Genomic DNA, 15,053 nt, shown 5'->3' on the forward strand with positions numbered 1-15,053 from the left:
CTACTAAGATCCAAATTTAGCATTGTTTCCTTGTTCTACTTGAAGAATTACTATTGATGTCATTACCTGGGGAAGATCAACACACCTTAAATTCTGGGTGCATCTACATGAGATTTAATGCACAGTAAACTAATTCTGTGTTCTATCATGTCACAGAAAAAACTATGCTAATGTGCAGCAGAATTAATCTACTGCGCATTAAGTGTCAGAGACCATGTGCCATTGCTACTGCACAATTATGTAATACAGGTTTCCCTCGCTTTATGATGTACACGCGTTCCTGGAAAACAGCGCATAACTCAAATTCACATAAAGGGAATCCACTTTACAATGTAACAAATAGGGATACGTTCCAAGACCTGGACTGTAGTGACCCACGCGCTGCTCCCAGGGCAACTGCAGCTCCAGAACCATGGGCACCAGCTGCCCTGAGCAGTGGGTGTGGGCGCTGCTGCCGGGTAACTTCAGGGCTCACAGCTCTCTGGGTGCTGTGCTGACAGGGCCGGACCAGCCCAGGCCAGGCTGCAGGGGCTGGCGCTGCAGAGGAGCTGGGTGCGAGGCTGTCCCTGAGCTGGAGGCTTCACAGCGGTGCCAACCTCATGCCGCCCCTCACATGCGGCACTAGTGCGGGGGTGTGGGGAGCCCCCCCCCACACCCCTGGATGAGCTGCCCAGGCGCTGATTGTCCTACCACCTGGCCCAGCCAGGTCCCCACTCACTGCAGCCCCTGCCCCTGCCTGTGCCCCACTCCCTCCCTCACCGTGGAAGCCTCGAATTTTAGCCCCCCCCAACCCCTCTCCTCCACAGACTTACCTGCTGGGAAGGGGCGGGGTGCATGAGCCCAAAGTGCACTGTACAAAGCAGCTGACTGCAGGCTTCCACCACACCAATCACATAAGAGTTAATTTACCTCGTATATAACAAATTTTTGGTATAAAAAGGCTCATCGCATAAGAGTGAATTCACACGTACAGATCCTGCATAAAGCGAGGGGAACCTATACCTCATATTAAAAGTACTAAACTTAATGCGCAGTAGCAATGGCACATTAATGCATGTATAGACATATCCTTTTAGAGCTTAAAAGTAAACCAGGAACTTGAATCCTTATAGCTAAAAACAAACAAACAAACAAACAACAAAAAAACCTGCACTATCTTCAGATTAATTTTCAAAATGCATCTGCCATTTCAAGCTACATGTATAGTCTACAAATATACAAATCTGTTTATATGCAAGGTAAACCACATGTTAAAAAACGAACTGAGATTGCAGAACACAATAGTGAAAATGTCACACGATAAAATGGTACACATCAATATTTTTTTTCCACAAAAAGGGAAAGTATCTGTTTAGGTGAAACTCTGGAATGCAAGTAGCCAGTTTTTATATTCGCTTTCTAAACTGGGATCCAAAAACAAATCTGGGAAAAAGGTGTTCATGAATTGCTCTATTTATAAAATAATACTTAAAAAAAAAAAAAAAAAACTTTACAGAAAACAGAACCCCACCAATAAATACTACACACGCAGATGCCTTAGCACCTCTATGTCATAGAGTATATACCTGCATGAATATTTAGCCAGATATTTGAATTTATAATGAAGCAGTCGACCACTTTTACAAAAAGGAGTTAGGAGCAAATTGAGACTCATTACAAAAATAGAGTTCTGTCCTGAATGCTAATACATGTTACCGATACTTTTAGAAAGTAGCATTTCCCAGGTTCCATCTAAACAAGCATAATACATCTGCTACACTGAGCTCTTAACAGGTCTTGATAAAACCTTATTGCTAAAATTTTTAAATTATCAGCCAGCTTTTGTAATGGAGGCACAAGCACAGCTTCCTGTCTAGCACAGTTTTTTCTGCTCTTATTCTAATGATACACATTCAATTACTACAGAAAAGAAAAGAATCAAATCAGAAACATCTGTAGTTTGCCATATAATTACTGGATCTTCCCCATGGAGACTGACCTTTGTAACACCGATACTAAGACCTGAAAGGCTAAATGACAGAGGATATTCACATGGTTTAAATGTATAACATGATTATAAGGAATTAAATAGGCACTGTTATTTTCCATCTTGGTTTATGTTAACGTAAGCTTGTACTTTATGATCTTATGTTTAATCTTTGTGCTCAGTATGTAGTAGCTGAATTTACTCACTATTAGTGGGATTCACAAACCACTAAAATGCAATGTTTTGATTATATAATAAAGTCGAATACTGTATTTGAGGTTATTATGCAGCCATTACTTTTACCTGTAATAGGAATCTTTTCTACCAAGCTTTCTTCCTTGCTCTCATCTTCACACCAGCTTGTGATTTCTGTATGTGAACACACAATAATGAAACATATTTCAAAGTCACAATGATCAGACTGGTTTGTTTTCTTTTAAGCCCTATTCCCTTTAATATTTCACTTTTGTTATCTCTTGTTTATTGATCTAAACTGTCCATTACAGTTCTTAAAAGAGGAGCCTACTGTGAACTTTAGTCATATATGATGTTACTGTGTCTGTGCAGCTCCAGAGAAACCAGTGACCTAACCAAATATCTTAAATTATTTAAGTCCCAATGAGATTTAACAAACAAAAAATACAAACAAATTGTGACTCTATATCTTGTTTAATAGTTTGACAGCAATATTATAGATCATACCAAGCCTGAAAAATTAATTAGTTGAAATCAAAGTATTTATCTCCCTTGGGGATAAAAGTAGCATGAATTTAGGAGACCTAAATCAGTTTGTTTACAGTTAGTTATCTACTGTGTATAGAGCATGCATCCTAATTGCCTGTCCCTTCTTAGACTTTGATATAAGAAATGTTCTGAAAGCATACTGAGAAAGTTACCATCTTCTAGTCATGGAAATGGGATAACTTCTGGTACTTACTTTACATAACAAAATTAACGTGATTTTCCCTAAACATATCTTTTTAATTTTGCAAATACAATGCGTGACCTCCTTGGTATGAATTTTTTACTTTCAAAAATAAAAAACAAAAATGTCTTTTACCCATGTATATAAAGAATACTTAATTTTTACAGGGCATATGTGTGTTTTACAGATGATAGGTAAATATTTTCTTTATATACATATTTATTTATATTTATGATGGCTATTAAGTGTATGCAAGTGGAGGAGTAAACACGCACACAATCTGTGTACAAATACACACAAACACACACGCACTTAATAGTCACCATTGTGCTTCCATTTCCAATTTACATTTAAAACAGAAAAAAAACCCAGAAACCTAATCATTATAAGAAACATACATTTTTTTTAAAATGAACAGCAAAAATCATTAGTCCTAGTGGATGTTTGAGAAGGTTCTATTGCTCATAAAAAAAATTAAAATATATGTTTTAAACCAGAGTTGCATACATAGCTTCCTACAGACTTCCATACTACATTTTATAAAATATAACTGGAGACAGAAAATAACAATAACTATGAATGCATTTTTTCTTCTGGACAGACCTTTTAACATTAGTTACCTTGCTCCCTTGTACCAGTGTTGTCAAGCCACAGAGCATGTTTTGCTTGCTTTATTTTGCCATTGTCATTCTGAATTGATGGCAAGCTGTAAGATGATTCATTACTATGAATAGATGACCTATCTTCACACTCTTCTGGAAAGATCTCTCTCAATAACGGTGTAGCCTACAGCATTAAAAAATACAAATAAAAATCACTGCAGCCCTTTTATCTTTAGTCTCAGAGCAAGAACATTTTCACCAAAGATTGAGTTAATTTTAACTTAACAATGTAATCTTTTCCCAGGATACTGGCTGCTAGATACCGAATTACCTCCAAATAAAATTAGTTAACTTACTTCATAGTTTAATTAAATTGTGAATGGGAATTTACAAGGATTTTTTAGTAATACATTTTCCAGAAATCATCTGTATTTTCTTACCTCTGAGTTATCTATCAGAAAGAAAATGCAATATGATATCTTATATGCTATCAATAAACAAAATGGCTTTTAAAGCATTTCCCCACCTTCAGTTTGGATGGCAAGGCCATTCACAGGATGAGTTAACTTGAATGATTAAGAATGATTACTGATTAAAATCATGCAGAACTCAGAGTACTTGGAATTGAACAGCCTTACCCAAAAGCCCACTGAAATTAACAGGATTCTTCCCACTAATTTCAACTGGGTTTTGGACCAGGCTCAAATATATAGCTCTAATAGCCTAATTCATAGGTCAGTAACCTACAAACCTTTGCAGCGCATCAAATCCAAGCCACAAAATTACAAGATTCAGCCTGCAGTGGCATGGAGAATCAGCAGCACACAGCTCAGCCTGGCACATCCCTCTTCTCCACACTGGGAGGTGCTGCAGACCCCCTCTGCAGCACCCCGTTCTGCAGCCCTTCTTGCTCTCTCCCTCACACTAGCCCTCCACCACCCACAAACATAGCGGGACCTGCTTACCATTGCCAGTGGGGGCAGGAGTCTGGGTTGCAAGCCACTGGCCCCCTACTCTAAAAGACTGCTGTCTCCTGGTCTAATTATTCAATAAATGAAGCAACCTTGGAGGGCATGGAATAGTCTCTCAGGGAAATAATCATATGATTATGTTATATATTTACTTGAAAGAATGCAATGGCTCCCACTGGAGCCACACAGGGCTCATAGGTAAATATTATTCACATCCTTTTTTTTTATTCCCTTATTTATCCAAGACTAGAATGGTAGTTTGAGTTTTACAGGAAATCGCTTTCACTGATTTTTTTTAATTAACCTCATCTACAGGAATACTATACATAAAACCAATCAAAACGAGCCAACACACACAGACACACAAAATAAGTTAACCCTTTCTTTAAACATTAAAATATGTATTATAGTCTGGGCTGTGAAATATTTTTATTGTTGAAAAGATAGACTCGTTCCCAATTGGAAGTTCATCCCTTGTGTCAGAAGCAATTCATCAGATATAATACATGAGTGCTACTTGCAATCACTTTACACTACTACAAGCAGGCATATAACATCACCCACATGTGAAAGTAATAAATGAAGATTAAACACTGTGTTTACAGTTAAGAATCAAGACAAAATGGGATGAGTTCCCATCAGGTACCTTCCAATGAGACCTCTGATGGCACCAAGGGCTGAAACTTGGACCACCAAGAAACAGCCTGACAGTTGTTGAGGGCCACAAGGGTAGCCCTGCCCCTTGACAGATGTCCTGTCCCCTGGTTACCATTTTGGGACTGGAAGTCCCACCCCCTAACCCCTGACCTCTGGCACCAGAAGTCCCTCCCCTTGCCTCCCAAAGTACTCCTTTTGGGAGGGGAGGGTTGCCATCTTGGAATCAGAAAAAAACCAAATCATATACAGTAAAAGCTGAGTTATCCAGCACCTTACAAGCCAGCATGTTCTGTTAACTGGCACGCCAGCTTGTAAGGGCTTGTAAGAGAAATGTGAAACTGGAAGTGCCCACTGTGGCACTTCCTGTTTTGCAGACCTCATACGGCCTAAGGGAAAGCAGCCTGTGCTGCCAAGCCCCCACGGCCTGGGGCATAGCAGCCTGCGTGGGTCCCCCCTCCCTGTCCCTTGGGGCCCATGGAGCCTGCAGGAGGGGCGGTCACACAGTGGGAGGGGCGGTCCGAACAGGCAAAGACGCCTGTTCGGGCCACTCAGTTAACCAGCATATTTTGTTATCTGGCACCCTCCATTCCCCGTGGGTGCCGAATACCAAAGCCTTTACCGTAGTATAAGTCAAATACCTACTATAACGTATTTTAATTTTATTACAAAAAAAATTTTGTTGTGATTTGTTTGCATAGTGTATATAGAGATGATTCCATCATAACTCAAAAATGTGGGGTGTGGTTGGGGATTGGGGGGTGTGTGTGTGTATGGTGGGGTGTGGGGGGGCATAGGGTATGTTAGAGGGGTGTATATGAGGGGGTTGTGGAAGCAGGGTGTGGGTGCATGGGAACTCCCCCATGGCCCCTGCCACCAGCAGAAGCAGTAGCAGGTGACATCAGCAGCAGCAGGTGGCAGGTGCTCAGGGCCCTTGCAAACACTACTGCCCAATGGCACATGGCTCCAGCCAGCATTGCACATGGTGGCAAGGCACACAGCCAGGCCAGCCTACCTCTATTCCACAGCTCTCATGTGCAGCTCTCAGTGCTCGTGTGCTACTGGGGGAAGTCCTGTGCAATGGTGCCAAGTTCTTTCCCACACCCTGCCATGGAGGTCCCAGGACACTTCCAGAAGTGGAGGGAAGTCCCCGCCACCCCCCCCCCCCCCACTTCCCGGCAGAGTCCTGGGATCTGGGGTGGGGAAGGCAGCCGCCTCTATCACGTGGGCTTTCCCCAGTGGTGCATGAGTGCCAGGAGCTGCATGTGTGCCGCGGGGAGCTGTGCACAATAGAAGTGGCTTTGTCTGGCTGCACTAATTGCCACCAAAAGCAGCACTGGCTAGAGCTGTGAGTGCCACTACCGCTGGGGGCTGTGCACCATGGGGGGTGGGGGAATGTGTGTGGGGGGTCCAAACACCCCTCTACACTCCCTCCCACCCCTCTACTCTCCCTCACACCCACACCCTGACCACCCGAACTCCATGCTCCTGCTGCCCACCCGGGTGCGGGCTCTGCACTCCCGCCAGCTCCACCCCATGCTCCCGCTCAGGTGCAGATCCCTCTTCCCCCGCCCCCACTGCTTTCCTACCTGCTGTCCAGAGTGAACACTGCAGCAGAGAGATGAGGAGCAGCCACTGGATGCTGAGGAAGCCAAGCAGGTCTCCTGGCAGCAGCAGCCCCACCCAGAAGCTGGGCTGGGCCCTTCCACGCAGGAGTGTGGAAATCATATGCATGGGCTGGGCAGGATACAATTAGTTGGTGGGCACCCACAGGCTGGATGAAATTGCCTGGCAGTCTGGATCCAGCCTGTGGACCGTATTTTGCCCGTCCCTTATCTAAACTCTACATAAGACCACCATCAACCCTGATACAACACAGACCTAACACCCTAACCTGCCACACAGACCAGGGGAACCACAGCAGCCAATATCCTTCTATAAAATACTGTCAATATACACTCAAGAGGTCCCAGGTAGATGGCCACCCCCCACCACTACAATCTATACCAATCTGACCATGGGATAAAATTCCTTCCTGACCCCAAATATGGAGATCAGTCTGACCCTGAGCAAAGGGGCAAGACCAGGGGTGGGCAATTATTTTGCTGGAGGACTGCTTAATGACTTTCAGTGAGCTGTTGAGGGCTGCAAGGGTAGCCCTGCCCCTTGAGAGGTGCCCTACCAACTGACTGCCATCTTAGGACTGAAAATCCTACCCCTGCCCCCTGACCTTTGCTACCAGAAGTCCCTTCCCTTGCCCCCAAAAGTACTCCTTTTGGGAGTGGGGTGGGGGGGGGAGCTTGCCATCTTAGAACCAGATAAAAAAAACAAATTGTATACTAAAAACCAAGCATTTACAATAACTACTATAACACGTACATTTTAATTTTATTTAAAAAAATATTTTTGTCCCAGCAGCAGCATTGGCATACCTATCAAAATTCCCAGCCTTAGCTGTAACCAACACCCAATGCCTCTGGGAAAGCTTAAAAACACCCTGACACATATAGTAGAAAAAAGCTGGGGGTGGAGGGAGGCACCCAGCAAAGTCTAGAAGCAGAGGAAATGCCCATGGAAATACCCATGGTAGAAAATAGATATAGCTACACCTAGATTATCCTGGCTAGTGGATGTCTAACCTCTTCCTGAACATCTCCAGTGATAGAGATTGCACAGCTTCGCTAGCTAGTCCACTGCACTACCTCACTGTTCTAACAGTGAATACATTTTTCTGGATATCTAATCTAAACCTACTTTGGTACAACTTCAAGCCATTGGTCTGCATCCTCCCCTCTGCAGCAGCTCTTCAAGTAACTGAAGACCACTATCATATCCCCTCTGAAGCACCTTTTCTGCAAGCTAAACATGCCTAGCTCCTTCAGCCTCTCTTTGTATGAAATGCTTTCCAAGTTCTTTATCATCTTTGTCACTCGCCCCTTGATACTTTCTAACTTCAACATCCTTTTTAAAACATGGAACCCAAAACTTGACACAATATTCTAGATGAGGCCTAACCAGCCCTATTGCCTCCTGTATCTTGCACCTAATGCTTCTATCCCCAAACCGCATTCACCTTTTGTGCTGGTGCATCACACTGCAGACTCATACCAAGTCTGTCATCTACCAAGACTCCCGAGTTCTTTTCCATAGTGCTGCCATCCAGCCAGGTGTCACCCATTTTATATTTCTGTTTTTGATAACTCTGTCTGAAGTGTAGCACTTTGCATTTGTCTGCATTAAACTCAATTCCATTAGCTCTACCCCAACTTTCCAATCTGTTGAGATGTTTCTGGATTGGGATTACATCCTTCTGTATTTGCAGTCCTTCCCAGTTTCATGTTGTCTGCAAACCTGCAGACCCCCAGGGTTCTGTGGACCACAGGTTAAAAACCACTGATCTAAATCATTAATAAATACTTTGAACAGCACCAGATCCAGAACAGACCCCTGTGGAACTTCATTCAAAACCTCCTGCCACTCTGACATGGACCCATTAATTATTATCCTTTGCTTGTGGTTATTGAGCTAGTTATCTGTCTACCTTGTAGTAGTTCTATCTAGCCCACATTTCTCCAAAATGTTTAGGAGAAGGTCATGTAGGACCTTGTCAAAAGCCTTGCTGAAGTCAAGATACAATATATCCACAGCATTCCCTCCTTCATCCACCCAGGTAGTTATTTTGTCAAAGAAGGAGATCAGGTTTGTTTTACACTATTTATTTTTCATATGGCCCTAAACCATAATGTGGGTTTTGGTTTTTTTTGTTTCCCCAAGAGCACAGCCAAGCGTGAAGATTTTTGTCAGAAATATATATACATGTCTTTACATTAACTGAGTCTATAGCTCTTTCAGACAAGATGATCTCAGCCCAGCAATACAGCAGCCCCCAAGAAAGAGGAAGATCAGGTCTCCTTCAGGCAGATGGTAATGAAAAAGGGAAGACACCCAAGAAAGGAAGGAAAAAGATGTCCAATAAGAACCACGGTAGCCTCAGAAAAGCAAAGGAAAAATAGGCCTGAAGAGCAAGTTAAGTGGAGGAAATCATAAGTGTTAAGGGACAGGAGGAGGAGATGACAAAAATACCAAAATAGAAGGTTGTCATCTGCCTCCTGAAGTTGTTAGAGGGGAAACTAACCCTGCTGGCCACTGCCCAATGCTGCTAAGAACATAAGGCCTACAGCTTGAAAGCCTGGTTACTAATGTGAAAGGAAATTTGCAGAGTTTGAAGAGAATATATGTAAATTTAAGGACAGTAATTTAAATCAGTCTCAATCGCTGTTGGCAGGGCTCTTCCAGAAGGGGATTACAAGCACATTTGGAATGTTGACCCAAGTGTAAAGAAGGTATCATGCATTCTGGTACATTATAACAGTATTGCACTATAGCAAGATATCACTATAGCAAGATGAAATGTAGCTTACTATATTATCACTATAGCAAGATGAAATGTAGTTTTTGGTGATTCTCTCCCTCAGGGCAGTCATTTTTTAAAATGTCCTGAAAACTATTCATCTTAAAAGTCAGGATTATTAGAGAAAGGGGGGAAATCTGAATCAGGATTCTTTCTGGCGTCCAACTGATTAGATTTTTCTTTTCTTTTTCTTGGTTTATTTTTTGTTTGTACTTCAAAAATCTAATGCATTTCTGGACGGAGGCTAAAAACAATTGCTCAAAATGTGTTCTAATTCTAAGATCTAACAGCAGGTTGTTCATATATTTGCTGCCATCCAACTAATTTTAACACGCACTGTATTTAATTAATTGGATATCTTTTTATTTTATGCCCATACACATAGATTATTTCTGTAGCCTATTGTCCAGTGCAGATCCTTTGTAAATAAAAGTGTTCTGGGGTAAATTTATCTTGCGGATAAACACTCAGGGGAATTTATCCTGATTTTTAAATAGAATACAAACACGAAATGCAGGCATGTATCACCAACAGTACAACATAACAGCAAACATACTGCAGTGAATGTGTTGAGCAATAAGATGCCTATGCTATGAAGCTCAGAAAATAAAGCCTTTTTCTTTACTATCTTTATTCAAATTCTCCACATTGTTATCACAAGTGTTTTAACTTCATTGAAATAAGTTCCCTGTTGCTATAATCCACTCCACAAGTGTAGTTGAACAATTGCTGTAAATAAATTTTTGACTAATTCAAAGATACATTTCTTAACTGGATCTTTTGCTCAACCCAAATGCAGAGAAAATCAGAAAACCAGATCCTTTATCTCTCTCTTTTATATATGCAATTACCTTACCTACAATTGAAAATAAAGATTTAACTTACTAAAATATTACAGCCTGTGATTTCAGACATTATTTTATTTCAATTTTTTTAAACCCCACAAAACACAAGAAAACTGATTTCTTTTTAGGTTGTAATAAAAAATGAGAGGTGTGGGAAACAAGGTTTGTAAATCATTTGTTATAATAGGTTTTTCTTTCTTTCTTTATGAGCTACTGACTGTCAAGGAAAAAGCCTGACTTAAAATCTGAGTGTGATTAACCCTTTGTGAAAGATATCTTTTCTGTGATGTACAAAGGCAGATATTTCACTGTGGGTTCATTCAAAGGAGTCTTGCTAGAAATGCATAATTCAGAGGCAGCAAAGAAATATACCCAGGATGAAAATAATCTCTTTTCCCTAAGGGGAGACACTACCATGCAGTGGACAGGGCACTGGTCTGGGAATCAGGAGACCTGGATTCTACTCCTTTACCTGCCACTGATCTGATGTGTGACAGTGAGCAGCTTACTCAGGAGAATGGACACAAACAATTTACTAGAAGCAAGGATTTTGTGGGTAATATCTTTTATTGGACCAACTGTACAGTTGGGAGGGAGGGACCCAGACAACTTTTGAATACCACTGTATCCTTCCTCAGGTCTCTGACATCCCAGCACATGTTACACTTAAGATGTGATTAACCAGTTAATTACCCCTTAAAGCAGGGGTGGGCAAATTGTGGCCTGAGGGTTGGATACGGTCCGCCAAGCCATTCTATCCGGCCTGCAGGGCCCCTAAAAAATTTAGAAAATTAATATTTATTTCCCCCAGCTGCCTGTCATGCGGCCCTCAATGGCTTGCCAAAATTCAGTAAGCTGCCCTCCATAATTGCCTGCCCCTATCTTTAAGTATAACCTGGCCTAAAAGGACGATGTGGCTGTATGGTTCTTATCGGGACCCATTTAAGCCCTGATATCAAAATTCCTCATCTCAAAATTGCACATCCTGTCATGCATGTGTAGCATGACAGAAGGTAAAATTGTTGGGATCGCGGATCAGGTCCCATCACCCCTGTACCTGAATATCTGTTAGCGGCCTGAGAAAAAAAACCAGACATAGCTACTGGGAATTAAGAGGAAGGAAGGCAGGCAGGCAGGCTTTGCCACTGTAAATGCCCATGTGTACACTGTTATCTCACAGTAAGTGGAAGTTAAACTAGAGCAGTTAAGAACTCAGTGAAACTCCCATGGGTTAGCTTTCCCTTATTACAGAATAAGGGCATGCATTCCAGCAGTCAGTGTGGAACAGCCTACGTACAGTAAAGTTTTCCCCCCTTTTATTTTACATACTCTTAAGCTTTCTACACCTGGCTTCCTGTCTGGAATGATTCTTACTTTCCTTTATAAAAGGAAGCTAAAAACATTATTATTTCCTGAGTAAAAGGAAATTGCTGAACAAGGAAAGTGCCTGTAACTTAGAGCCTACCATGGACCTGCTGCAAACACAGAAGACTTTAATCACAGATAGAACCAACAGTGTTCTGCAGCCTTGAGCAACTGTCACAAAGACCACGAGGGCCAGCTGCACAGTCCCTGTAGAGGATTAGCAAGACCTATAACTGTTATTATAGCCCATGGGCTCCAATGATTGGGGGTTGGACTCGATGATCTATTGAGGTCCCTTCCGACCCTAACATTTATGAATTATGAATTATTTATGAATGATAAGTGCTTATTGGCGAGCCCCAATCCACCTTCCCATTGGCATAGGGAGATTTCATAGATTTCATAGACATTAGGGCTGGAAGGGACCTCGGAAGATCATCAAGTCCAGCCCCCTGCCCAAAGGGCAGGAAGTCAGCTGGGGTCATAGGATCCCAGCAAGATAAGCATCCAGTTTTGTCTTGAAGGTGTTCAATGTAGGCGCTTGAACCACCTCCGGCAGCAGGCTGTTCCAGACCTTGGGGGCTCGGACAGTAAAGAAATTCTTCCTTATGTCCAGCCTGAAACGGTCTTGCAGTAGTTTATGACCATTCGACCTAGTTGTCATCCCTTGGGGCACTCTGGTGAACAAATGTTCCCCCAGATACTGGTGGTCACCCCTGATAAACTTATAGGTGGCCATCAGATCACCCCTGAGCCTGTGCTTTTCCAGGCTAAAGAGCCCCAGGGCTCTCAGCCTCTCATCGTAGGGTCTGCTTCTCTGACCTCTGATCATGTGCGTGGCTCTTCTCTGGACTCTCTCAAGCTTTTCCACATCCTTTTTGAATTGTGGAGCCCAAAACTGGACGCAGTACTCCAGCTGCGGCCTCACTAAGGCCGAGTACAAGGGGAGAATGACGTCCCGGAATTTGCTTGAGAAGCATCTATAGATGCAAGCCAGCGTTTTGGTCACTTTACTAGCCGCAGCATCGCACTGCAGGCTCATGTTCATCTTGTGGTCAATGATGACCCCTAGGTCTCTTTCTTCCTTAGTGCTAGCTAACATAGCACTGCCAAGCCTATAAGGATGCTGCGGGTTTTTCTTCCCAAGGTGGAGAACCTTGCATTTATCGGTGTTGAACACCATCAGATTCTTGTCCACCCACTTGCTGAGCCTGTCCAGGTCAGCCTGGATCACCCGCCTGTCTTCTGGTGTGGATGCTTTGCCCCAAAGTTTGGTGTCGTCGGCGAACTTGGCCAGTCCGCGTCTGACTCCAGTGTCCACATCATTAATGAAGATGTTGAACAGTATGGGTCCAAGGACAGAGCCTTGGGGGACCCCACTGGTCACAGGACACCACGATGAATGACTTCCATCAATTACTACCCTCTGGGTCCGACCCCGGAGCCAATTTTCCAGCCAGTGGATCGTGGAAGACCCAAGGCGACAACTGGCCAGTTTCTCCAAGAGGCAATCATGGGAAACCAGATTGAAGGCTTTTTTGAAGTCAAGATATATGACATCAATCTCTTCTCCCTTGTCCAGGTGATAGGTCACCTGGTCGTAGAAGGTGACATATCACCTGGACGATGGAGAAGGTGCAAAGAAGAGAGATTCTCTTTTTTTCTTCTTTCTGTCCAAAGCCTCTGTGCAAAGCCCATTTACCCTGAATTTGTGGCAGAAGAAGTCAAAAGCAATATCTGGCCCATGAAACTGCCAACTCTCTTTACACAGTTATTTTTTAACCTTGTAACCTACATGATGCCATAGTGTGTAAAGTTATGCACGTATATTTAGTATGCCAGGCACTAGAAGGCTGGTTTAACCAAGAAAAAAAGTTATAAAATCATGACAAAAATCTATTAATCTAGGAAAAAATGATGGATAGGGAACAAGAAGATACAAGGACTTGTGATTAATGTTGCCATGTATCACTACCGCACATTTGTTTAAATATGTGGATGGGGGAAAGGAAATACTAATACTCTACTTAAAATACTGAAAAACTTACCTGTCTTCTTGTGAGATCATACACACACACACACACGCATGCATGCATACAAATTTTGAAATACATAAAAACTATATTGAATAAATTGTGTACAGATGTTCATTTCTACTGGCAAAGCAGTGCAGGGCAAGGTGGGGGCATTTTGCCAGTGTTTAGGCTCCCAAGCCTTGCTGCCATGGTACAGCAGCCTGCCTTACCCCACTCTCCTCTAGGTCAGCTGGGCAGCACAGGCAGCAAGGGGAAGCTAGAGGAGTCAGGGGCCAGGAGCTGAGCTTGGGAAAGCATCTACATGCCCAGTTCTCAGTCCTCCAACTACCACTTGCTCCCCAAACTGCACCACTCAGCTGAGAGGCCAGGGCAGAAATTTAAAAGCCAGATGGGCTGGAAACCAGGCATGCAGAGGCTTTCCCCAACCTGGCTCCTGGCTCTCCTGCTGGTGCCTTGCAGCTGGGCATCTGGAAGTGGGGTCTCCAAGCCTCCCTCCCAGCTGCATGCTTTTAAATCGCCACCCCACCACTCAGCTGGGTAGTGGGGGAGACAAAGGGAAGCCAGAGGAGAAGTGGGCTGGGGAGACTTCCTTGGAGCCCCACTCCCAACTGTGGGCTTAAGTCATCATGCCACTGCTCAGATGGCAGCAAGAGAAAGCCAGAAGGAGCTGTCAAAGCCCCCTGCCTCTTCCTGAAACTGGGGACTGCCCAGTTTGGGGAAAAGGAAGGGAGCAGTGGCTGCTGTTCTCCTTACCTCCCAGTCTAGAGGACTGGAAGAATAGCTATTCCTCACTAGGGGGTGCACCAATAGAGATTTTGAGGGCCAATACTGATAGCCAATTTTTAAGGAGGCATATCAGCTGATACTGATCTGATTTCTGATACAGCTGCGTGCAGCTGGTAAGTCTGTCGTGGTGCAAGGGGAGAGGCGAGGGTCGTGGTGGGGCGGGGTGCAGATCAACACCCCCTGTGGTGAGCTAAGGATTAGGATAGGGGCAGAGGCAGACATTACCCAGCTGGGGCAGGGCGGGGGGCGGGGTGCAGGATGGAGCCGTGGTTCATCCGGGGGATGCAGGGGACGGTGGCTCCTGCCACTGCACACTCCCCAGGAGGGCACAGGGGAGAGGGTGCCCCCGGATCTGCACGGGGTGCGGCAGGTGTGCTACAGTTGCAGGCTGGAGCCAGGGCTGTGCTGAGTTTTTCTCGTCAGGGTCTGGGCTCGGGGTGGGTGGCAACGGTGCTGGGGCAGGGGGCTACAGCGAAATTTGGTATGGCTGCA

General features: G+C 43.8%; 1 protein-coding gene across 3 annotated transcripts in view; it reads right to left on the reverse strand.

Moving 5' to 3' along the window:
• The window catches only part of KIZ (kizuna centrosomal protein), a 111,444-nt gene that overhangs the window by 29,086 nt on the left and 67,305 nt on the right, over window positions 1–15,053 (reverse strand). For all 3 annotated transcript variants that reach the window (XM_019491029.2, XM_019491031.2, XM_019491028.2), the window contains 2 exons: window positions 3,512–3,677; window positions 2,270–2,335 (listed from right to left, as the gene is read on the reverse strand). In XM_019491029.2, the coding sequence (XP_019346574.1) occupies window positions 2,270–2,335; window positions 3,512–3,677 (232 nt within the window). The remainder of the gene's footprint in view (window positions 1–2,269; window positions 2,336–3,511; window positions 3,678–15,053) is intronic.

This window comes from Alligator mississippiensis, chromosome 1 (assembly GCF_030867095.1).
Source record: "Alligator mississippiensis isolate rAllMis1 chromosome 1, rAllMis1, whole genome shotgun sequence".
In the NCBI taxonomy this organism is placed as follows: domain Eukaryota; kingdom Metazoa; phylum Chordata; order Crocodylia; family Alligatoridae; genus Alligator; species Alligator mississippiensis.